The 26225-nt window shown below is 39.3% G+C and overlaps 2 protein-coding genes across 4 annotated transcripts in view; one reads left to right on the top strand and one right to left on the bottom strand.

Annotated features, from left to right (window-relative positions):
• Positions 1-26225, bottom strand: part of LOC129767021 (uncharacterized) — a 478091-nt gene that overhangs the window by 61543 nt on the left and 390323 nt on the right.
• LOC129769882 (vinculin) overlaps positions 1-26225 on the top strand; it is a 52206-nt gene that overhangs the window by 2374 nt on the left and 23607 nt on the right. For all 3 annotated transcript variants that reach the window (XM_055772391.1, XM_055772393.1, XM_055772392.1), the window contains exon 2: positions 24556-24730. In XM_055772391.1, the coding sequence (XP_055628366.1) occupies positions 24674-24730 (57 nt within the window). In that variant the 5' untranslated portion in view covers positions 24556-24673. The remainder of the gene's footprint in view (positions 1-24555; positions 24731-26225) is intronic.

Raw genomic sequence — 26225 nt, 5'->3', positions numbered from 1 at the left:
AAACGTGACCTGTTTTCTGATTTGGCACCCTTCCAGAAAGACGTAGTTCTACGTCAAAAATATTCGTGCATTATGAAAACTAGACGAATCAAAAGGATCATAAATTGACGGAACAGCTCTCTATTCCTGAAGAACCTGGTTGAGAAACTCACCCTTTCTTTAGATTGCATCTTCAACATGTCACTACAAGGGGGTCTTCGTAGCCACATTGGTTGCGCGTTCGCTTAGTAAGCGATCGATCGTGAGTTCAAAACTCAGGGCCCTCATTGACCATCTTTGTGTTGTTACAGAATAACTACGCCTACGCAACAAACATCAGCGATGGAGATCGATCCACGGTCGAAATAAGATCGATTCATCCATACAACTGCTCTGCAGACACATCGGGCTATTGTTCTATCAATAACTTAACAATGATCATATCAACTGTCTCCGCTGTTCGATGGTCTAACTGGAAGAACAGAAGGAATACTCTTACGCCTAGATGGCTACTGTGTAAATGTACCATATGCAATGGTATAGAAGGGAATACTCTTACGCAAAAAAATGGCAACTGTGTATTGTGCTAATTATAGATATGATAAACATGCGACATGTACACGATTAAAATTCGGCTCTACCTGAAATGCCTAAAATAAACAAAAGGAATAAAAAACAGGAAGTGGGTTATATATATGGTATAACCGCAAGGGTGACGTAGGACTATCGTTGATTTAGAGATCATTTGTTTGAAGTTGAATCTGAATTCATTCTGAATGAATGAATATTTGGAGAACTTCGAAAACGAGAGCGTTACGTTGGAGGCACAAGGTTTTATGCATCCAATATTGGATACGGAAATATCCTACTGATGGGGAAGAATAATCTTCAGAAGCTATCCTGTTAATTGCGATTGATTGAAAAATCACAAAACCAAATGTCACAGTGTTTCATGGATAGAAAACATTAAAATAAACTCTTTCACATGAATGTAATTTTAAATTCCCAGAGGAACTGGCAGATTATTTTCAGTAACGATTAGATATTTCCACATTTTCCTCGATACTGGAAGCCCACCAGTGGTTAATGCCAACTCGATAACCACCTGTTAATAGCACTTGATTGAAACATATTTGGTCACAGTGTAACATGGATAGAAAACATTCAATTAAACTCTTTCACATGAATATATTTTGAAAATTCCCAAAGGAACTGGCAGATTATTTTCCAGCAATGATTAGATCTTTCCGGAACTTTCTCGATGTTGAATGGCATCCTAACGGAAAGAGTTCTGCGCGTGTATGTGTCGATCCTTCGCCGTCCACCTCCTCCAGCACGTTAGGCAACGATGTTGTCTTGTCGATGTCCTCACGAAAAATGAATGTGTCTCACCACCAGAATATCGCTTAAGTATGCTTTTTGTGTGTGATTGAATCGAGAGAAGGTGTGGTTTACGATGGCAATTTGGAAGGCAAACTAGAGGGGAATGAACTCTCTGAGCTCGGAACTTTCGGCGACTGAGCAATAATCGATTGCGGGCGCATACAATATTGGATACGGAAATATCCTACTGATGGGGAAGAATAATCTTCTGAAGCTATCCTGTTAATTGCGATTGATTGAAAAACCACAAAACCAAATGTATTTGGTCACAGTGTTACATGGATAGAAAACATTCAATTAAACTCTTTCACATGAATATATTTTGAAAATTCCCAAAGGAACTGGCAGATTATTTTCAGTAACGATTAGATATTTCCACATTTTCCTCGATACTGGAAGCCCACCAGTGGTTAATGCCAACTCGATAACCACCTGTTAATAGCACTTGATTGAAACATATTTGGTCACAGTGTAACATGGATAGAAAACATTCAATTAAACTCTTTCACATGAATATATTTTGAAAATTCCCAAAGGAACTGGCAGATTATTTTCAGTAACGATTAGATATTTCCACATTTTCCTCGATACTGGAAGCCCACCAGTGGTTAATGCCAACTCGATAACCACCTGTTAATAGCCGCGCGTGTATGTGTGTGTAGCGATGTCTTCCCAGGGAACCGTTTGTGGCATCACTCTCCTCCTGATAGATTCCCTTCTGGCCTAGGGTGCACAAACAGGCTCTTGGTGACACCGTTCATCCGCGCTTTCATGATAAATAAAGAGCTTCACCGCAACAGCGACAACATGCTCCAATCGCTGTTCAATTAGAACTGAGTGGATTTCCGAGCGCCGCTCGCTTATATACCGATTGGTGATTTCAATAGCCTGTTATGAAAGCAATTTTAAGACTATTGAAACAAGTTTTTGGATCAAAAAGTAACAAGTATATAACGCGTAGACATTTTATCTTTCGAATGAAGTGTTTATCATACCATTTCGTTCAGTTGTTTAGGAGCTATTAACGCTCAAAATCTCGGTCTCCGGCGTAACGCTTTCGTTTTCGAAACTTTGATTTTACACCCCGGTATAGAAATGAAAGACGTAGTCCTACGTCAAAAATGTCACTACAAACCGGAATATTCCCTGAAAATGGAAACAATCTTTTTAGGTGCCTATCTACCAAATCAGGCACTAAATCTGACGTAATTATCGTGGAGTTTTGTATTCCTAAACTATTTGAAGCAATAGTTTTTTTTGTAAAAAGTTCAATGAGAAATAGAATCACTGACAGTCAGAATGTGAATGGATTAAATTCTGTACACATCGAGCTTACTATAAATGGTCAGTTAGTCCAAATATGAAGTGTATAAAGGCAAAAGTAGTAACAGTGGCTAAAGTAGTAACACTATTCATATCTGGTGAATCTTGGAATCCATGCCACTATCAACCGGTTTCTACGCTTTCTGTATTCAACAAAATTTTGACGTAGAAGTTTCGAAAACGAGAGCATCCAGCGTCACGTTTTGAACGTTAAAACCTCGTTGCCGGGTGAACGAAGTGGTACGATAATCAATTCATTCGGAAGATAAAATGTCGAAGAGTTATATGATTGGTAATTATTGACCCGAAAACATAGCTGCTTTAAAAACAGGCCATCGAAATCAGACAAATCAGTATATGAACGAATGTCCGCTCGGAAATCCACTCAGTTATGATCAGAGTTGCCAATAATATTTTTCAAAAAACTGGAAGATTGTTCCTAAAAAAACTGGAAGAAAACTGGATCCTGAAAAATCGTTTTATTTTAAGAAGTTCTGCTTTGAGTTATTCATTTTTTATCTATTCCAGTGCTTGAGAAATAGACCTTACTTCGAAGCTTCGTGTAATATTTACATGTAGCTCATGAATAGCGAAATGAACCATTAATTAACCATTCGAGCAGATCAAAATAACGTTTCCCACCACTCGAACATTACTGTGAAACAATATTCGAGGAATTTCTATTGGTTTCAGAGGATTTCTCTCGGTAATCTTCTCAGGTTACCTGAAGATAACTCTCCTCCGTCGATTTAATTTCTATAAAGCTAGAACATAACTCCGGGATGATTGTTTCTAGAGGAGTTCTCTCGGCTTCTCAGAAAGATAACTATGTCCCTTCGAGATGGAAATTCAATATAGATGAATAACGGAATATAACGCTGGTCCGATTGATTTTAGATTTCTTCCGGTTATCTTTTCATGTTTCCCAAAGATAACTCTCCGCCGTCGCGAATGGAGTACTATAAAGCTATGAATAACGTATTGTCGGTTGATTTTAGAGAGGTTCTCTCGGATACCTTCTCAGGTTTAAATTGTGAGAAGCTCTTTTGGATGGGATGGAATGGATTTCGATTGAGAAAGATACAGTCGGTCTAATTAATTTTGCAGGTTTTCTTTTTTAGTTTACCTAAAAATAATCTGCCACATGTTGTGACACATGAGATTTTCGGATTTTCATTATGTTGAAGGGTCGATTGATGTAAACGGATGTAAACGGAAGCAAGATTACTTGGGTTTAATATTCATATCAATTAAAGTCAATGGAGCACATTGATCCTATGATCTTCTAAACTTCAGAATGAATTGGAGGACCTATAACATATAATGCTTATATAAACTCAAAGTCAGCATAGCACGCGGGCTCTATGAACCATTTAGGGTTAGATTTCTTGTTATGAACATTGCACCAGTCGTTGTTGAAATGGTAGATCAATTGGTCTGAACTTCAGCATGTTTTGGAGGACCCAGAACATATAATATGTATATAAACCTAGAACGTTGCTGCTTGGGTAGACACCACACGCTCTGCGCACTAACCGTATTGAATTCGGAAGTGTAAGCAGGAGCAAAAAAACACTGAGAGTGTGTAAGAAAAGAAATATAGATCCAAGGCAAATACACCTTTGATCGATCGAACGAATAATGTCAAAAAACGAAATTGGTTAAGGAATAGAAAGAGTGAGGGAGGGATAATATTTATACATTGTGAATTTATTCCACATAAAATTGGTAAAACTGAAGCACAATATATAAAAACTGGATAAAACTGGACAATATTTGAAAAAACTGGAAGGTTTCAAGGTTTAACTGTTTGACTGGATCGAAGAAAAAACTGGAAGAATCCAGTTTAAACTGGAACATTGGCAACGCTGGTTATGATTGCGCAGCGGTTGATGTACGATCGCTGAAATCTGTCTGCTTTCCTAACACAGATTTCAAAACCAATGAGTGTGGGGGTATCGGCAACAATTGGTAACAATTAGCTGCGATACCGCCGATTGAACAATATGCGTTCAACTTGCATGCCAAAATCAAAACTGAGTGCCTGAAGTTCATCAAATCAAGCAAATTTGTGGTTCGAGTACGTACACTTGCGAGATGAATGTGATATACATAGCATTTCTTCCTTTCACATATTTTGCACGATAATTTATCCACTGAACAAGGCATCATGTCGTACGTCAGGCTTGCAAACGAAGAACGCAATTTTCTTGAAACGAAGAAAGCAAATTTCTATCACAATGCATGAATTGACCTAAATTGGAATTTGTTGGCAATCGAATTCGTTTCATCGTTTCATTCAATCATTGGTTTGGCGTCGTGCACAAATTATGTAACGCTAATATGTATATTGTGTTCCATAAATATAGCGGTACCTGGAGGCAGTAATATTGGAACCTCTGTTATTTTTGTTGTACTATTTTACTCAAGCCCAGATTCGGGAACCATAGTATCACATATTGAGTATGATCTGACTCTCCTTGGGGATTACTTTCAGTCAAATCTATTCTCACTCCACCTAACGAAGACCAAATACATGTTTTTTTCATTCACCTAGGAAGAAAATAGCAATACGTCCTGATCCCCAGATTTTAAATGTAGGGTAGGGCGAGGCTAGTTGGTCATAGGGGCAAGTCAGGGGGTCAGTGGTCAGTGACGATATCTTGGAATCTGAGCGTCCAAAAAATTAGCGATCTATGGATGAAAAATAGCTTGTTCAGCATTTCAAATGCACAATTAAAGATTATATCCTTCCAGAACATGTTTGCCTTCTCGTCGAAAACTGTTCAAGGTATTTTTATAGCGCCCATAGGGTCCTAGGTTTTCCCCTTGAGAGATTTTTACAGGGACCTGAACCTTTGGTAATCTGAAGGTGCAATACACGGCTAGGTCAGATGGTTGGACAACCCTTCTAGCCCGAGTCCAAAATAATGTGTTGTGTTGTCGCAGATACATGGAGTTGGGAATACCCTGATAAAACACATATTACTTATTCTCATATGGTTTTGCTACTTATATAGTTATATATCATGCATATAAAATCTATCAAATATCTCTGAAGCTGTCACTCTTGATATAGGTTTCTGGAGTGAGAGAGAAAAAGATCTTTCAACACTATTCGGCGCAGTGCTCCGAACAGCTGTAACACACTGCCGTATTGAAAGGGTTAAACAAGTGCGGATCGGAGAGCATTTTTATGTAGGCTATCATGATAGTTCTCATTTCCAACCAGGAAAACATTTGTATTATATTTATGACGTATAATTTTAATTCCGATGAAGTAATAAGTATAAAATCAGCAGAAATCAGGATAAATAAGGATCATTTCAGTAATATCAGGCCAAATTTGATGATTGTCTGAATACCAGGGAACGCGACGAAATGTCTGTGAAATCCTGAAAAGTCAGTAAGGTTGGCATCTCTGCGTAGGACTATCGTTAGCTTAGTAATCATTTGTTTGTATTGATTGAACTGTTGATTGAATGAAATAATTTTCGAATTCGATTGAATTCAACATTTTTGCTGTGTAAGTATAGAGTTTGAACAAACGCTATGTTATGTAAGGCACCTTGGTTTTGATGGTTTTGTTAGGGAACACATTTCGGTGAGAACATAAATTCCTTCAACTTGCATGTGTTTGTAATGCCATGTCAATTTCCTCAGGCACGTTGGTTTTGAAGTCTGTATTGGGGAAACCGTAAATCGGGCCAATTAAAACGTGACAGTTAGCGCTTGACATTTTACAGTTATTCAATCGCTTATCTCAGGAAAAATAACATTGTACAGGGTTTTCCATTTCGGGCTTCCGAAAGTATACAGCCCTGCGCTGACAACCGTTTGACATAGCTGTCAACCAAAGCGTCATATCGTTAGTTGAATGTCTGCCATTTTACAATATGGATCGTTTTAGCATCGCACAACGTGTTAATTTTGTTAAATTATACTATAAAAATGATGAAAAACCGGCAAATGTTTTTCGAGCATTACGGACGGATTTTGGTCGTCATGGACGGCCTACAGAGCACATAATCGCTAATGTAGTGCGTAAATTCGAACAAACTGGATCCGTAGCGGATATTGTGAGACCTGTGCATCATCGTAATGTGCGTTCGGCCGAAAATATTGCTGCTGTTGCTGCCAGTGTGGAGGATGACCCGAATGTTCCGATTCCACGGCGTGCACAGCAATTGGGCTTGTCAAACACATCATTGTGGCGAATTTTGCATTTGGACTTGCACCTACATCCATATAAAGTCCAACTGGTACAAAAATTAGAGCGTGGTGACCATGGAATGCGTCGGGCATACGTCGATTGGGTGAACGAACAACAGCAGCAAAATGCTGAATTTTCGCATCAAATTTTCTTCAGCGATGAGGCACATTTCGAATTCGGTGGCTATGTGAACACCCAAAATTTTCGTATATGGGGCTCAGAAAATGCACACGTGATTGTTGAGAGGCCATTGCACCCGCCAAAAGTCACTGTTTGATGCGCATTATGGTCTGGTGGAGTCATCGGGCCGTATTTCTTTGAAAATGAGGACGGCGAGACGGTAACTGTGAATGGTGAGCGCTATGGCCGCATGTTAACCGATTTTTTTTTGCCACAAATTGAAGATATGGGTACGAATGACATGTGGTTTCAGCAGGACGGCGCCACGTGCCACACAACACGACCGAACATGGCCATATTGCGAACGAAATTTGAGGGACGCATAATTTCGCATTTTGGTGATGCTAATTGGCCGTCCAGATCATGCGATTTGAACCCGCTAGACTTTTTTTTTGTGGGGTTATGCGAAAGACCGTGTCTATGCCAACTCTCCGCAAACTCTTGAACATTTGAAAGACAACATTCGTGTAGTTATGACCGAGATACCGCCCCATATGTGCCGAAAAGTCAAACCGAAAATTACCTGTTCCGGATCAAGGTGTGCGAGGAAGCCCTAGGTGGACATTTGAATGATGTTGTATTTCACACATAATGGCATAAACCAAACTTTAATTTGAAATAAAAGTTTCATCGAAATTTGGATTCTAAGTGTGTTTTATTTCAATTTACTTTCGGAATTTAAAGTTGGAAAACCCTGTATTAATTGTGATAGATGCAAAGAAACATTTCCTATCAATTGATGCAAACATCTGCAAGCATCATCTAAATGTTCGTTAAGAAATGTTCGTGTTACAGTCATTCGAAACCTTTCATTTTTTTCCTGCATGTTCTGTGTTTGGGTTTTCATTTTACCCCCCATATATTCCGGTTAGATGTAGTTCCACGTCAAAAACTCGCATCCCTTTGTGGTATTCTGAAGAGAATATCACCTTTCCTGCCTCAATGAGCATTAATCAATTTGTATTTTGCGTGCATCCATTCTCAACTCCATTACGGGCTACTGGTTTGGGGGCATGCAAAATAAAACTTAAAAATACAGACTTTGCAGAACAGGTGTTTAAAAATAACTCTAGAGATAACCCAACTCTAGATCTGTATCAAAATGGGACTCAAAGTATCTTGCCTCTTTTTGGATTGCGTTGATGTGAAACTTATACACAGAATCGTTTTAAGTTTGATCGTTTCAGATTTGTTGCCACTTATAGCTTGATTAATTTAGAATCCGGAATCACAAAACCAGTTGTATATCGGGATTGGTTAAAGGTACAAACAATGTTTTTGTATTAAAATGCAGATTATATAATTTGTTGTTTATACAGAAAAACAATAAGAGAAAAATTAATTTTACAGAGGAAAAAAATGAAAAAATTATCCCGTTACATTTTTGATGAATTTTTGTACTTTGTTTTTCGGATACTCTCCATCAAGGTTTGGACTCTATTGGTCAACCTCTACGACCATTTTATTCCATGATCTCTTCATGCCTGCATCATGATTGATTTCGATACCCTTCTTAAATTTCCACTTTTCAATTGCCCAATATTTATCGATTGATCGGAACCGGAGACAATTGAGAACATTGAGATATTTTTCAAAGTGATTCCATTGTCACGGTACCACTGAAGTACTCTCGACTAATACGGCAGCTTGCCAAATCTAACCAAAACTTCACCGGTCCTTTGTGAACCTTAATAAACGGAAGGAGACGTTTCTGCAGGAATTCTTCCCTATACATTTTCGAGTCCAATGTTTTGTTTGTGACTAGAACCTTGATTTCCTGTTCACAGTTACAAATCCGTTGCCAAATCAAGAACTTCCAGGCAAATTTATCAGCGAAAACGATATTAAATTTGCTGAGGACATCTCCTCTGGCAGAGGTAGTGGCCCATTAGCATGCATTTTTCGTAGTGAGTTCACTTGATGTGTGACGTATTAAATAATACGGGAAGGGTTAATAATTGGTGCTCAAGACCACGGCGTCGTAGAAGCATTGTTCGAGTTGATACTTCAAATTGGCTGGTCGCCGCTTGATTGCAAAGGGTTAATACTATATATGATCGCCTTTCTTGCAAAAAATAGAAACAATGAAAGGTTAAGGTAAATGATTTTGGTTTGTCCAGTCGAAAATGTGATCATGGTTTGTCCACTGTTTTGAATGCTCTAGTTCAGCGCACCTGTGTCAAATTAGGTATTCCAATATTTCAAAACATATAAATAATATTGTCTTCTTCATGATTTACAGTAGTTATATAGTATATTTTCACAGATTCACATGTTTTAAAGGATTATAAGATCCACATTCTATTGGTGTCAAAGCGCCCCCCACTTGAGCTAATTCAATCAACCAACAGATGATTATTTGGCACGTATTCAGGCCATTTCTAGATTATAACACTTACAAATATTGTAAACATCATTCATGCACACCATTTGTATCAGATTCACATAGCTAAACCATTAAATTAACGCATTTTAATGAACTCAATTCTGATCATGAGTTGTCCAATTCAATAAGGTTTTTTTGTCCACATGATTTCTTGAGCGCTTGAAGCGCTGAAGTTTGTTTATTGTGTCCTTCGCGCATAGCAGAAATAAAGTTTTTCTATGTTGAGTGTCTTGAGGTGAACACTTTTAAAATGCCCAAGAAAATGCGATATTCTGAAGAAAGCCTAAATTATGAATGGATCAATATGATGACAGTAAACTCAAGCAATGGTAAATGCAACATCTACTTGAGAATTCGAGTGTTTTCATTCAAAAATGATGATTTTTAAAGCCGGACAAACCATGATCATTTTTTTGGACAAACCATGATCAGAGGTCGAGAGGAAAATCGTTAAAAAACATAAAAAAATGAATAATTTCAACGCCTTATGGTAGTATTAGCAACTAGAGACTTGGGGCTTTTCAACAAACCGTATCGATTATATGTGATTTTCATGAAGAAAAATCGATTTTCATTTACTAGTTGCGTAAAAACACCCCAAATTGGACAAACCAAGATTATTTACCCTAGTAGAACGAATTACAAAAGTCTGGTTGTTTGAATGGAAATCTGTATATTTTCATCAACAATACGTACAAATCCGTCCAGAAAGAATTGCACCCATTAAAAATTGAACCAAAAAGGCCCTCTGTTCGATGAATAATAAAAAATCACCGAGTTTCGTTTGGCTTCGAGCCGTATACTCACTATGGTGGAATGCGGACAGTTCTTATCGGGCCCAGGATTCGTTTCATGTTTATTCAGTCATCCCACAACAGCAACAACACACCTTGGGAACACGAACGAACGAACGCGGTCTGTTTGCCGAGGCAAAGAAAAAAAGCGTAACAGATAAGAACCTTCAGACGGATCACCGCTGATTGGTTTACTTTCCGAGAACGATTCTTAATCACCTCGACAGGCCCTGGCTAAAAATAAGTGACGTATCTATTTCGCTGGCATCAAGCTTCACCTTAAAGGTCATAACTCTGCACCCAAAGCGCGCGTGTGCTGTGTACACGGTCCATGTGTTGTCGGGAGGACGACGATGAAAAATTAAACCGTTCGAAACTGGTCTGATCCGCGGGCAGCATCATCACCCACGCCGCCTTTCGCATCGGATCCGCGGGGGATGCGTGACCATCGTCGTCGTTCCGCTAGCGCTTCGGCGTTTGAAGATTTCACTCCAACAAACAACACCATGCTCATTTGTTCTTCAGTTTTGTGCGGCGAGTCTCTGTACTGGATGTAGGTTGATAGGATTTCCTGTTGTGTTTGACGTTGATTTTTTCCAAGTAGTGCACGGGATTATTTAATTTTGTTTATGTTAACGCGCTTAGCTAATCGGGTAAAAATGTGGAACAATATTATTCCACACCCGGTGTAAATCATTTGTTGAACCATGAATTAGAGTAAGAGAAAAACATTCTGAGAACATGTTTTTCAGATACATGTTTTAACATTCAATCCTCAACTATTTATGTTATTTATTTGGTTTCATGATTGACAATATGTTTTTTCATAACTACCCCGATTCTGTATTCCGATGGATTTACATTTCATTCGAAAATTATATTTCGATCGAGTTCGAATCCCTTCAGTGCAGTCTTGCTCCTCAGAGTGGAAGAGTGCGGATCAGTGCGCTTCAATGCTGGACACAGGTTTTCGCACACTCGAACTCATTTTATTGTTTTTGACATATTCAATGTTTGTACATACTGAGTGGAACATTACGGTTTTGTTAGAGGGTAATATCGGGAATCATGATTCACTGTGGCAAATGATATGATTATGTGAACGCGAACTTTCGACCACTGGAACGAAAACTCTAAAATCAAATACAGCGACTATTGAAGGGTGACCTGAAAAGGTCACCTCTGTTCAACGAAACTGTACACTGTACCTAGTCACACTCGGTAGAGAGCTCCTGTTCAGAATACTTAATACCGAATTCATCACACTAAATATCATGATATTCGAACAACGTGTGACAGCCCCCCCCCTCTCCTAAGAGAAGGGGGAGGAGTATCTAACCACCGTAAAAACATTTATTGTACCCTAAAACCCTCACATGCCAAATTTGGTTTCGTTTGCTGTAATAATTCTCGAGTAATGCAGAAATTTGTGTTTCATTCGTATGGCAGCCCCCTCTTAGAGAGGGGGGTGGAGTTTCTAACCACCATGTAAAAACATTTATTGCACTTTAAAATCTTCACATATCAAATTTGATTTCATTTGCTGTAATAATTCTCGAGTAATGTAGAAATTTGTGTTTCATTTGTATGGCAGCCCCCTCTTAGAGAGGAGAGTGGAGTGTCTAACCACCATAGAAACATTTATTGCACCCTAAAACCTTCATATGTCTAATTTGGTTTCATTTGCTTGATTAATTCTCGAGTAATGCAGAAATTTGTGTTGTTTTGAAGTTTGGGCTCCCACTAATTGACTGTGTCGGATCAAATATATCATTTTATGGCTCACGTGTTACAAATAGGATGTCAAACATAATACTTCCTTTCATGCTGTAAGCGAACATCTTCGTCGATCTCTTATTCAGACCCTTTATGGAAATGAAAAAAAATGTAAGGGGTTGTATCTAGGACACGACCGTATATTTTCGACGTAGAACTACGCAATTTTATTATGCAATCCACTTGTTTACCAATTCGAATATTATTTTAGAATGCATCGAAATTTTTGTAAAAGAATATGTTCTTCGTTACAAATAAATTTGATGAACGTCCTTTTACGTTTGATATGATGCCTAGGACTACCAAAATATGTGAACGGAAGAATTGTCAAACGATCATTGTATTTTGCATTTCCCTCTGAAATTATTGTACATCTCATGTTTACGTAGTTCTCGAACCGCGAAAGTTCATTCACCTCTAGTATCTGAAATGACGATTTTCCCAGGCTTCTCAGTTCAAAAGTACGTTTTAGGGAAACATATTCCGATCTGCACAACGACAAGCGAGTACAAAAATACTCAAACAATACCCCCGACTTGCATGTATTTGCAATGTGGATTCCCTCAGGCACATTAATGAAGAAGTCCGTGTTAGGGAAACACAGCCCAGCGGGAAAAAAATACCCCCGACTTGCATGTATATTTACTGAGCGGATTTCCACAGGTACATCGATTTTGAAGTCTGTGATGGGGAAACCGTAAATCGGACCAATCAAAACTTGGCAGTTAGAGCGTTTAAATAACGCTTGACATTTTACAGTTATTCAATTGTTCATCTCATGAAAAATAATATTTTATCAATCGTAATGGCCGCGTAGAAATATTTCCTATCAATTGATACAAACATCTTTCCGATCTGTTAAGAAATGTTCGAGTTATAAGCATTCGAAATACGGGTAGGGTTAGCACACAAATCGGCAGAACAAATGTATGGGAGAAAAGGAAGTGCATCCAGTTTTCATGAAATTACACCACTTAGAGATGAGCGAATTGTAATGTATAGCATATCAAACAAATCTTAGAGTATTTCAGATTCGATTGGTATGCAAATCATGAGAATTCGTTCACAGTGAAAATAGATATTAACGTTAACTTTATTTCATAAAAACATGACCTGTTTTCTGATTTGGCACCCTTCCTGAAAGACGTAGTTTTACGTCAAAAATTATTCAACGCCCTGCTGGGCAACCTTGCGGTAGTTGATCGGAACGTTAGCCATGAGCCATGATCAGCATGTTCTGCAGATTATTCGTGGCCTAGGTGATCAGCAGACTTCGGTACAACATCTATCTTCAGCCTGTCCATCTTCTCCAGTGATTTGTTGTCAGCCACTCTTTCTGGACGATCGCCTGCTGCCTATACTTCCGGACCAAAGCGCGGGACGATGAGGCTACTTTGCTCTCGGTCTCTCTCTTCAGCTTCTGCTGCACTTTACGGTTGCGCAGCACTGTCGACGATCAGAACAAGGTTTCCTTTTGACGCTCTCGCCATTCTCTTGAAGAAAAAGGATCTTGTAGATGCCGGATCGGCTATACCTTTGTAGTTTTTTTAATCGCCAACCGAAAAAAAGTCCATTTAATGCATACGTTGATCAGCTCTATTTGAGTGAACCATTTCGCTTGTTTTAAACGTATCTAAAGGGCGAACACGAAATTATTGCGACACATTAGGCCGTATGAATAAAAACAAAATTCATCTTTACTTTACTTCATTCGAGCAGTCGAGCAATGTGATTAAGTTTTTACTACGTTTGGTATGAATAAAAGAAACAACAAATTATTTACTTTTCGAAAATGGATGTTTAGCTGATTTCGTATGAATAAAACAGCATTCATCAAGTATTTACTTCGTAATTATCAAGTATGCTCATGAGCATACTTTGGATCTGAAAACACTTTCATCGTTTTGATTTCATATCCTATTTATGTTTAATGCTGCTATCTTGCGCTTGAAGTTAAACAAGTTAACGATCCGCATTGATGGCATTGAGCTTCGTTTACTAGTTTAGGGGAGCGTAAAAAAATTGATTGATTTTCAAGCGGAATGAACACGTTTTTAAAATTTAAATTATGAATGAAAAATAACCTTTCCGTACCAATTTGGCATTCTGTTTAAATGAAAAACACTTTTGTTTGCAGGTGGTGAAAAAATCTTGTACGATAATTGTTTTTGGAGACAACTTTATATGATAATAAAAAGTTTCAGTAATAATGTTGGAAATGTAGACAAAGGGTTAAATAAAAGTCGGAAAAAAGTGTTTTAAGTGATTAAATAACATGATGGGAACATTTTCATTCAAATTTTAACATTTGAAAACTGGCTTCGTGTCTTCTAATATGATAGGTATTACACTAACGAGATAGGAACCCAAACTATTGTCCCTAATTGAAAGTCGCCACCAGACGTCGACACTATTCCTTTTTCATCGCGAATTCACGCTTTGTCCAAAAAACGTTTTGAAGCGAAACCCAAACAATCAGTTGACAGATGTTTGACAAAGTAAAAACTATGTTCGAATACGAAAATGAAATTAGTAAAGCAAACATTTATTCATACGGATTCAAGTAAATACTAGGAAAGTTTACTTTACTTGGAAACGGGCAGAATAAGTAAATACTTATTTTTATTCATACGACCTATTCAACAGGACATAACTTTTTTACCATTGGGTAAAAATCAACCAAATTTTGCACACTTTCTCATTGATGTGTATTGTCTACATGCTGTCAAACCCGAAGTCGTGTTTTTCGATTCAACGAAAATGGAGGTGAACCAACGCGAGTCGAGAGAACAGATTCTTTCCAAACACCTGGAATTTACTGACCTGTCGCACCGGCAGTTGGGAAAAATGTTGAACATTCACCATTCAACCGTCTCCAGAGTGTTGAAGCGGTTCCAGGAGCGGTTGACGTTGGACCACGGCAAAGGAGCTGGAAGAAAACCGGGACCGGAGAACAAAAAGACGGAGGGAAAGGTGAAGCGGATGATTAAAGCAAATCCCAACGTCTCAAGCCGTGATTTGGCTAAAAAGATCGGCATGTCGCAGAGCTACGTCCAGAATGCAAAGAAGAGTGCTGGACTACATACATACAAGGTACAGAACTTCCCAAACCGCGATGAGCGGCAACAATCGACGGCTAAAACTCGGGCACGGAAGCTCTACGAGAAGATGCTGACAAAATATGGCTGCTGTGTGATGGACGACGAAACGTATATAAAAGCCGATTTTAAGCAAATTCCGGGGTTGGAGTTTTTCACCGGCAAGAGCAAGTTCGATGTGGACGACAAACTTAAGAAGAAGAAAATGTCGAAGTTCGCCTCCAAATATCTCGTTTGGCAGGCCATCTGCTCTTGCGGACTGAGGAGTGAGCCTTTCGTGACACAGGGCACAGTAAATGGCGAGATCTACAAATCTGAGTGCCTCCAGAAGCGTCTTTTGCCGTTCTTGCAGCAGCACGACGAAACTCCGCTATTTTGGCCAGATTTGGCATCATGCCACTATTCTAAAAGTGTCCTGGAGTGGTATGAGACCATTTTCGGGTTCGGTTTCGGTTTCGGGCGGGTTTCTGTCCATTTTGTTCCAAAGGACATGAACCCGCCAAACTGTCCGGAGCTGCGCCCGGTAGAGCAGTACTGGGCAATAATGAAGCGGGAACTTCGGAAGAGCAAGAAGACAGTCAAAGACGAGAAGGATATGTTAAGAAAATGAAAAAAAAAACTGAGAAACTGGTACCGGATGACACTGTAAAGACTTTGATGGAGGGCATCAAGCGAAAATGCGTTCAATTTTACACTCAAGGCTCCATCGATTAACTTTTCTTTTGATTTTTGAAGTAAATATATGTATAAAACTACCCTAAAATTTTGGTTTGATTCTAAACATTATAAGAAAATTGGCATGACATTTTCGATGTCGCAATAATTTCGTGTTCGCCCTTTAGACTATCGCAGAGCTTGAATATTGTCGAATAAAATTTCCGCGATAGAGTCATTTTAAATCCAAAATTTTATTAATTCCGGGATCGACGAAGGCTACATTCAAAACCTATTGGAGCGATAGTGTTGCACAGCATTTGAGGGGCTCACGACAAAATGGAGACAGCTGCATTTTTTTGAAATTTCGAGTAAATCGCAAAAAAAAACCATTCTTGCCCGAATGATAACATGGAGTGAAAACTTCTGAAAAAGATCTATTTTATCGTAGTAATGACATTTCTTCCAGAAAATTATACGTTTTGAATGTTGTTGGTTTCTCAGCCCACAATGTGCAGCTGACTCCTTTTGATACTTTTTCAACGAAAAAATGTCAGCTTTCATACAAGTTATTTTCTAAACGTTTGATACAAATAAGACACCAAAAAAGTAATTTAAATTCAAATAAACTGTATTTCTGGCATTTGAAGTGAGTACGTGATTTTTGGCCAATTGAAAAACGAAAAAAAGCTAACTTAATAAAAGCTTACTTAATATGTTAGCTTTATAAAAAAGCTAACTTAATATGAAGCGAAAATGCTGAACTAGATATAAACTACGAATCTGGATCTTCGGCATCATCAGTCAAATCACTTTCATTATCACGGGCAGCAGTTTATCACATTTCCCACACCTGAGGCAAAAAGGAGTTAGTTGCATGCACTGCAACGTTGAAGGAGGCAACTACAAAATACCTCGTAGCTCCGCTAGGAGTGCTCCAAACAGATTTTCCTCTACGTCATTTGATCCGGGCCTTACATAGCTGTGAAAAAAACAGGAAGTGGGTTATATCTGTGGTATAACCGCAAGGGTGACGTTGGACTATCGTTGATTTAGTGATCATTTGTTTTTAGTTGCATCTGGATCAATTCTGAATGAATAATAAATGAATATTTGGGGGACTTCGAAAACGAGAGTGTTACGTTGAAGGCACAATATTCAACAAAAGAAGCAATCACTCGAAAGTTATATAATACATAAATCATTGCTTGTATTGTGATATGATTTGTCTTCCATTTCCAATAAACAAAATATCTGTTGCATCAAATCAGTCTACATAATTTTTACGTTCGCTCATCCTTTCCCACAACACCCATCTCTCGTCTGAGAAATTGTTGAGTAAACATCGTTTGCCAGTGTGAGTAGAGCGTAGATTCCTTCTTAAGATTCATTACACCTCTAATAAATTGCCGAAATACATGGTCTTACGTTCATCGCACTTGATTGAAAAATCACAAAACCAAATGTATTTGGTCGCAGTATTATAAGGATAGAAAACATAATAAACTCTTTCGCATGAATGTAATTTTCAATTCCAAGGGAACTTTACTTAGGGAACCAAGGGAACTTAAACAAGGCAGATTATTTTTCAGCAACAATAACATCTTTCACAGATTCTCCTCGATACTCGAAGCCCACCAGTGGTTGATGCTCACTCGATAACCACCTGTTCATTGCAGAAAAATCACAAAACCAAATGTATTTGGTTGCAGAGTTATGTGGATAGAAAACAATAAAATAAACTCTTTCGCATGAATGTATTTTGCAATTCCAAGGGGAACTGGTAGATTATTGGCTGCTCCGATGTCTGAAGCGGAACCGTTTGTGGCACCACTCTCCTCCTGATGGATTCCCTTCTGGCCTAAGGTGCACAAACAGGCTCTTGGTGACACCGTTCATGATAAACGAAGTTAGCTTCACCACAACAGCGACAACATGCTCCAATTGCTGTTCAATTATAACTGAGTGGATTTACGAGCGGCGCTCGCTTATATGCTTATATATTGGTGATTTCAATAGCCTGTTTGAAAGCAATTTTAAGACTATTGAAACAAGTTATTGGATCAAAAAGTAACGCGTAGACATTTTATCTTCCGAATGAAGTGTTTATCATGCCATTTCGTTCAGTTGTTTAGGATCTATTAACGCTCAAAATCTCGGTCTCCGGCGTAACGCTTTCGTTTTCGAAACATAGATTCTACACCCCGGTATAGAAATGAAAGACGTAGTCCTACGTCAAAATACAGCTGACACCATTCTTCCGCGAGCCTCTCAACTGACAACAACTTTCTGATATCCATGGAATGATTCTGCAGTTGGAGACTATGGATTAAGCCGAATAAATGAACTATCTACTGAATAAACCGATACTCTTCAAAGTTCGGAGCGACTCTAATTCCACAGCAATTGAATTTCATGGAAAGAAGCGTTCACATCGCATCTAAAACCGCAACCTGCAACCACAAAACTCATCCCGTGTCATTCCGAGAAACATCGTGTATCAAATTTGTAAAAAAAGATGCAAAGACACCCTTCGAGACCCATGCTCGGAACGGTGTATAATCATTTGATACCGTGGAAACTAAAACAACATGCTGTCGGGCTTTCTCTCGCGCAGCTGAGTGCAACCAGTTCGAGAATGATCTAATAATTCACAGCGCTGCTGCTTATCTTAATAGGATTAATTCAATATTCTCAACAATAATAATAATGACCACAAATCAACACAAGTGCCGGCGCACTTCGTCCCGCGGTTCACATGGTCAGATGTGTGCTAAATCTGCAGGAAGCAATAGCTGCCAACGATTTTACGACGAGTGTGCGCGCCATATGCGTCCGACAACAACTGGACCACTTGCCGCGGCGGTATCTCGCACCTTACTCGGGCCGATGAACGCATGAGTATGGAAATAAAGCGGTGACGGAGTTAAGGAATTTGGTTACGAAAATATCTCTAGATTCTAGACAATGATTGTAGACCGGAGAATAAGCACATGCACAACATTCAATGGTATACAAAACTTGAACTTGACATTGAAGCTCCCACACCGAAGCCCGGAGTCACATAGGTCAACGTCGGCGTCGCCGTCGTCGTCGTCGTGCAGGTTTTCATTCATCTCTTTTGAGGCTGTCGTATTCGCGCTTGTTATTAAAAAAAATATTATAGAAAGACCTCCACGAGGGGGTGAGTGATGTTTAAAGTGGGAGAACGTGATCATGAGTAGTCAGCAGCAGCTATCTCATTTGGCTGTGCGGAATTGGTGACGCCATTTATTATTAGTTATCTCCGGCTATGACTGTGTGTCTCGAGTACATGACGCCGTCGTATCGTCTTGGGCGACCACATCTACTGAATATCGTTCCTTTTGTTGGCAATGAAACGACTCCCACCCTTTGTTTGCGTGGATGGTGTTGGCAACAGCTGTCTGAAAAATGAGCAGCGAAATTTCATTAACTTTGATGTAGGACTTCGTCTTTGATTTTTATATGAGGGGGTCACTCTACGAAAACAAGGGATTTCTAAATCGTTATTACGACATACAGTGATTTGCTTCTAATTGGTCGTATCAACAAATACAACACAATGTGAAGAACAAGTTAAAAAAAACATAATCTATTAAAATAGTTGTAAAATGGTTGAAAACACTTCTAAAAATGATCGTGTTGTAGAAACTTGCACATAGAATGTTTACAAACATGTCCAATTAGAGGTAAATCACTGTATGTGAGTTACATCTTATTATATTAGGCTGTCAAAAAAGTCCTGCGGTATTTTTTTTGAATTTTCATTTGTTCATAAAATTAGTTACAATCATCTGTTTTAAGTCAAATATGCGCCGTTTTGTTCGATGACTTGTTCCCAACGAGATGCCAACTTCATAATACCCCTGTTATAGAAGCTCGCTTCCTTATTGGCAAAAACTCGGATAGCCAATTTTCACAGGCCTCTTTTGTGGCTAACTTCTGACTACCTAGCTCGTTCGCCATGGACAAAAACAGGTGGTAGTCACTTGGTGCAAGGTCCGGACTATACAGCGGATGCAAAAGAACCTCCCATTCGAGCTCCCGGAGCTTCTGGCGCGTCACCAAAGAAGTGTGTGGCCTGGCGTTGTCCTGATGGAAGACAATGCGGCCTCTGTTTATCAAAGATGGCCTCTTCTTCATGAGTGCTACCTTCAAGCGGTCCAGTTGTTGGCAGTACAGGTCCGAATTGAGCGTTTGGCCATAGGGAAGCAGTTCATAATAGATTATTCCTTGACAATCCCACCAAACACACAGCAGAACCTTCCTGGCCGTTGATGAGGGCTTGGCCACCGTCTGAGCCGCTTCAGCGGGCTTCGACCACGACCGTTTGCGCTTCACGTTGTCGTAAGTGACCCACTTTTCATCGCCAGTCACCATCCGCTTCAGAAACGGGTCGATTTTGTTGCGATTCAGCAGCGATTCACATGCGTCGATACGGTCAAAGATGTTTTGACGTAGGACTACGTCTTTCATTTCTATACCGGGGTGTAAAATCAAAGTTTCGAAAACGAAAGCGTTACGCCGGAGACCGAGATTTTGAGTGTTAATAGCTCCTAAACAACTGAACGAAATGGTATGATAAACACTTCATTCGAAAGATAAAATGTCTACGCGTTATATACTTTTTGATCCAAAAACTTGTTTCAATAGTGTTAAAATTGCTTTCAAAACAGGCTATTGAAATCACCAATCGGTATATAAGCGAGCGCCGCTCGGAAATCCACTCAGTTTTAATTGAACAGCGATTGGAGCATGTTGTCGCTGTTGTGGTGAAGCTCTTCGTTTATCATGAAAGCGCGGATGAACGGTGCCACCAAGAGCCTGTTTGTGCACCTTAGGCCAGAAGAGAATCCATCAGGAGGAGAGTGATGCCACAAACGGTTCCCCGGGAAGACATCGCTACACACACATACACGCGCGGAATTCCTTCCGTTTGGATGCCATTCAGCATCGAGAAAGTTCCGGAAAGATCTAATCATTTCTGGAAAATAATCTGCCAGTTACTCTGGGAATTTAAAAATACATTCATGTGAAAGAGTTTATTTGAATGTTTTCTATTCATGTAACACTGTGACCAAATATTTTTCAATCAAGTACTATTAACAGGTGGTTATCGAGTTAGTATTAACCACTGGTGGGCTTCCAGTATCGAGGAAAATGTGGAAATATCTAATCGTTACTGAAAATAATCTGCCAGTTTCTCTGGGAATTTAAAAATACATTCATGTGAAAGGGTTTATTTTAATGTTTTCGATCCATGTAACACTCTGACCAAATACATTTGGTTTTGTGATTTTTCAATCAATCGCAATTAACAGGATAGCTTCTGAAGATTATTCTTCTCCATCAGTAGGATATTTCCGTATCCAATATTGTATGCGTCCGCGATCGATTATTGCTCAGTCGCCGAAAGTTCCGAGCTCAGAGAGTTCATTCCCCTCTAGTTTGCCTTCCAAATTGCCATCGTAAACCACACCTTCTCTCGATTCAATCACACACAAAAAGCATACTTAAGCGATAATCTGGTGGTGAGACACATTCATTTTTCGTGAGGACATCGACAAGATCGTTGCCTAATGTGCTGGAGGAGGTGGACGGCGAAGGATCGACACATACACGCGCAGAATTCTTTCCGTTTGGATGCCATTCAGCATCGAGAAAGTTCCAGAAAGATCTAATCATTGCTGGAAAATAATCTGCCAGTTCCTCTGGTAATTTAAAAATACATTCATGTGAAAGAGTTTATTTGAATGTTGTCTATCCATGTAACACTGTGACCAAATATTTTTCAATTAAGTACTATTAACAGGTGGTTATCGAGTTAGTATTAACCACGGGTGGGCTTCCAGTATCGAGGAAAATGTGGAAAGATCTAATCATTGCTGGAAAATAATCTGCCAGTTCCTCTGGTAATTTAAAAATACATTCATGTGAAAGAGTTTATTTGAATGTTTTCTATCCATGTAACACTGTGACCAAATATTTTTCAATCAAGTACTATTAACAGGTGGTTATCGAGTTAGTATTAACCACGGGTGGGCTTCCAGTATCGAGGAAAATGTGGAAATATCTAATCGTTGCTGGAAAATAATCTGCCAGTTCCCCTTGGAATTGAAAATTACATTCAAGCGAAAGAGTTTATTTTAATGTTTCCATCCATAAAATATCCATATAATACATTTGGGTTTGTGATTTGTCAATCAAGTACAGTTAGCAGGTTAGCTTCTGAAGATTATTCTTCAGAACAAGGTTTTTCGTATCCTATATTGGATGCATAAAACCTTGTTCCTCCAACGTAACGCTCTCGTTTTCGAAGTCTCCCAAATATTCATTTATTCATTCATTCAGAATGGATTTAGATTCAACTCCAAACAAATGATCTCTAAATCAACGATAGTCCTACGTCACCCTTGCGGTTATACCATAGATATAACCCACTTCCTGTTTTTTTGCGTCAACGTGTGTGGCACCCATACATCGAGCTTCTTTGTGAATCCAAGCTTCTTCAAATGGTTAATAACGGTTTGATGACTTATCCCCAGCTCTTGGCCGATGCTACGGCTGCTACTATGCCGGTCTTTCTCGGCTAATTCAGCGATTATGTCGCAATTTTCGACGACAGGCCTTCCGGAGCGTGGCGCATTTTCGACGACTTCTACACCAGAACGAAAACGTTGAAACCATCGTTGTGCGGTGGAAATGGAAACTGTATCGGGTCCATAAACCGCACAAATTTTATTGGCAGCTTGAGATGCATTTTTGCCTTTGTCATAGTAGTACTGTGAAATATGTCGGATTTTCTCTTTATTTTGCTCCATATTTGCGACACTATAACTCACGAACGACTTAACCAAACAAAACACTGTCAAGGACTATATTATAGCGCGCAAAAATACCTTTCTACAAGCTATAGTATGACTCGATACAATGAATACAACTAGAACTACGCGCTTACAACGACACCTCGCGGAAATACCACAGGACTTTTTTGACAGCCTAATATTTGTTAGTTTTAATTATGTAGAAAATAAGTTTTATTTTAGGGTGTAATTTGCATATGTCTGATAAGTGATTGAGTCTGATTAATAAAAGTTTTTGGGAAAAAAATACGGGAGAATTATGTTGCTCCTCAAAGTTCTACGTCAAGTTTCCATCCGTTCCTCTGGGAACATACCCTTCTACTTTTTGACGTAGAACTACGTCTTTCATTAAGGGTGCCAAATCAGAAAACAGGTCACGTTTTTATGAAATAAAGTTAACGTTAATAATTATTTATGCCGCGAACGGATTTTGGCGATTTACATACCAAACGACTCGGAATTCCCTAAGATTAGTTTGATAGGCTATACATAACAATCCCATGGTGTGTAAATGGTTAAAATTCATGAAAACTATAAGTGTTTCCATTTTCCCATACTTTTGTTCTGTCCATTTGTGAGCTTTCCCGAACAGAGCTGTCAATAACGAGCAACTTATCGTCGAGCAACGAAGGGGAAATCGTAAGACTTAAAGGCTCCGTGAACAAAGGAAAAGAAGAAGAACGAAGGGGAATATTTGCCGATAGTATAAACAGTGAATCTCGCTGAGGCAAACTTTCATTCTTCGTGAGGACACCGACTGAACAGCATCGTTGCGGAGTGGAGGAGTAATACGAGGAAAATGTAAAGTTTTCTAAGTGCTTTTTTGAAGGTTATAGACGTTAGAGACAATTTTGTGGGGAATCATCAAGCTTCGCATGACGGTAGCAAAAATCTCTCCACAAAGGATGACAGCTGAGCTGATCTAGACCGGAAATTATCACAAAAAGGGCTTTTGTTGAGAATAGCGCAAAACGGAGATAAGTGTGTGCATATTTGATTGCTTCAAGCCATCGATATATGGATATTTGTGTGTGTGTACGTGCGTACGTTTTAGCGTTTTGCGCTGTTGCGGGTGAACATGTCAATCCGAACGTGGTGACAAGGAGGGGAGATAGCGAGAGGGAAATATTTGCGCTAGGGTATTAGTAATGAATATCTGCTGAGGCAAATATTCAGCCTTTTTCCAAGCAGTTGACATTGTTTGTTTTCCGTCATCGTAAAGGCTTCGTTGGTGCATTTGACATTGTATCAATGCATTGAACTGACGCTGTTAAGGTTTTGCACCACAGGAAATTATTTGGGAATAAGCCAAGTTATTTAATAAGTTATAATAAGTTATAAATTTATTTGGGTTCACGTGCTAGTTGCAAAACTCCCTTCAAATAGGATTGCATTTGCGTTAATTTTGATCATAATGAAGCAGTGATACTCTTTTCGAGGTTGTTGAGATTAACAGGAAGAGTTTTTTTCGATTATTTAGTCACCAAGAAAGTAAATGTCGTTCTGGAATTTTGTATGCGATTTGGTTTCGCTTGCCAGTAGCAAAATTTTCTTCACTAAGGATGATAACTGCGCTTATCTCGAGCATGTATTGTTCTTCGAGGACAAGAATGGATCATTAAACAATAATCGTCAAATGATTATAAAAGAAAAAAATATTTCAGGGCGACCAAACTGGAAGAATAGTTATTTCAAAAATTTCGTAGCATTATAAAATAATATCCGCAGTTATAAACAAGCGTTTTGAATTAAACTACAGCGTAGTTCTACGTCAACAATGCGGTCGTGTCTTGAACACAACCTCCTATAACTTTTTTATTTTATTTTCATACATGTTTAGGATTACAAACCCATGTAAAATTATTGTTATTTTTTTCAATTTCAGATTACGCAAACATCACACTGATTCCGGAAAGCCCTGTCCAGCAGCACGACCGAGGACAGTAACCAGCAGCGAACAGCAGGAAACAACCTGAGACAAAGTACAAAATTCATAACCGAAAATGCCTGTGTTTCACACGAAAACCATCGAGAGTATCTTGGAACCAGTTGCTCAACAGGTAACGAAATTGCTGCTGCCACACACTTGAAACAGAATTTATTTTCGTCAGTTAATTTCCCCACGGGTGGAGCAGACTCTCCTCCCCCCACTTTTCAGCAAACAAAACTCTACCAAAACTACTAGACAGCGTTCCGAGCTCGGTTTATTTACATATGAGTAACATCGTTTATGTTATGATCAAACGATCTCTCGGACCTGAGGACCGAGGCAAGGTGCGAAGCGGTGAAAATTGGTACAAAATTAGAACACAAACAAGACGCTCTTGGCTCCCGTGAGGGTGAATAGTCCCGACCGGTGGCTGGTACTCGCTTTTTTCCTCGAGATAATGTGTATGATTCCGTTCATCTGGTTGGTGTGGAAAACATGCCGAGTGGATTCTATTTTCATATGAGTCATATTCCCAAAACTTGATGTCAATACACCACAAGCAGCACGTTAATCAGGTTGATAACAAGAGATCTTCAACGGGGTTTGTTTGGCTCAATGGCACGCAGCGAAGAAAACGGTATTTCTTCGCGTGAAGCATAAACAAACAAACCGCCTCTAGCACGTGTGTGTGTGTGTGTGTGTGTGTGTTTGGACGCGGCTTCGTTCCTCCGATGTCACGGTTGTGCACGGCAATTATTTTTTCCCGTGATCATCGTATTAGAGATTAATCTCTCAGTGCCATACGCCAGCGCGCAACACCCATGCGGGATATATTTGATCTAGCGACCGTGAAAACGTGCAAGATTTGATCAATCGATCAATCGATCAATCAATTACTCTTGGCTTTGTGTAGCGCCAAACAACAGCAGCACAACCATCGGGAGAAGAAAGCAAAGGGCAAACCGCACACACCGAATCAACGTAGAAATTGAGTGGTTCCGCGTTAGAAGAGCGCGTGGTTTTCGCGTTCTCGAGCACGAACCGAAAATAAAACATGATTCATATGCGTCTGTGTGCCTTTTTTATTACTGCTAGTAGCAAGCGCAGGCCTCTGAAGCGGAAAATTAAATAACACTGACTGAGACGTTGCATCGAAATGCGATCGTTTCAAGAAAATATTCTTTTTAGTGTTTTGGCAATTTGTTCATCTACAATACTGAAAGTAAAGTGAAAGGTTCGCTGGGTCTGAAAAGCGTCAATGGATTCATTCTTCTTCTCGCGATTTTGAAATTTTTGTCCTTATTTTGCCAATGTACTCTTCTAGACAAACTGAATGCAGCCACAGGCACTTTAGCATCAGTTTCATCACATTGTGCTGGACCGATTACACGAAAGTGATGTGTAGCGGTTGTCCGTTGGATTGCAGGAAAAATAAAACTCGTTGGCCGATGCTACTGATACCCGCTGGTGACCTTAAAGTCCCCGTAGACTGGGTCAGTGTTTACACCAAGTATGGAAAAGTTCATTCGCTCATTTCTCCACATCTAATTATAAATCACTCTTGTATCTGCTTGGAATAATCATGGCGAAAAGAATGTAGCAAGCAATCGTGAGATTGCACGATG

This window comes from Toxorhynchites rutilus, chromosome 2 (assembly GCF_029784135.1).
Source record: "Toxorhynchites rutilus septentrionalis strain SRP chromosome 2, ASM2978413v1, whole genome shotgun sequence".
Classification (NCBI taxonomy): domain Eukaryota; kingdom Metazoa; phylum Arthropoda; class Insecta; order Diptera; family Culicidae; genus Toxorhynchites; species Toxorhynchites rutilus.
The sequence above is the reverse complement of the archived record's forward strand: the minus strand, read 5'-3'. Positions and strand labels throughout refer to the sequence as shown.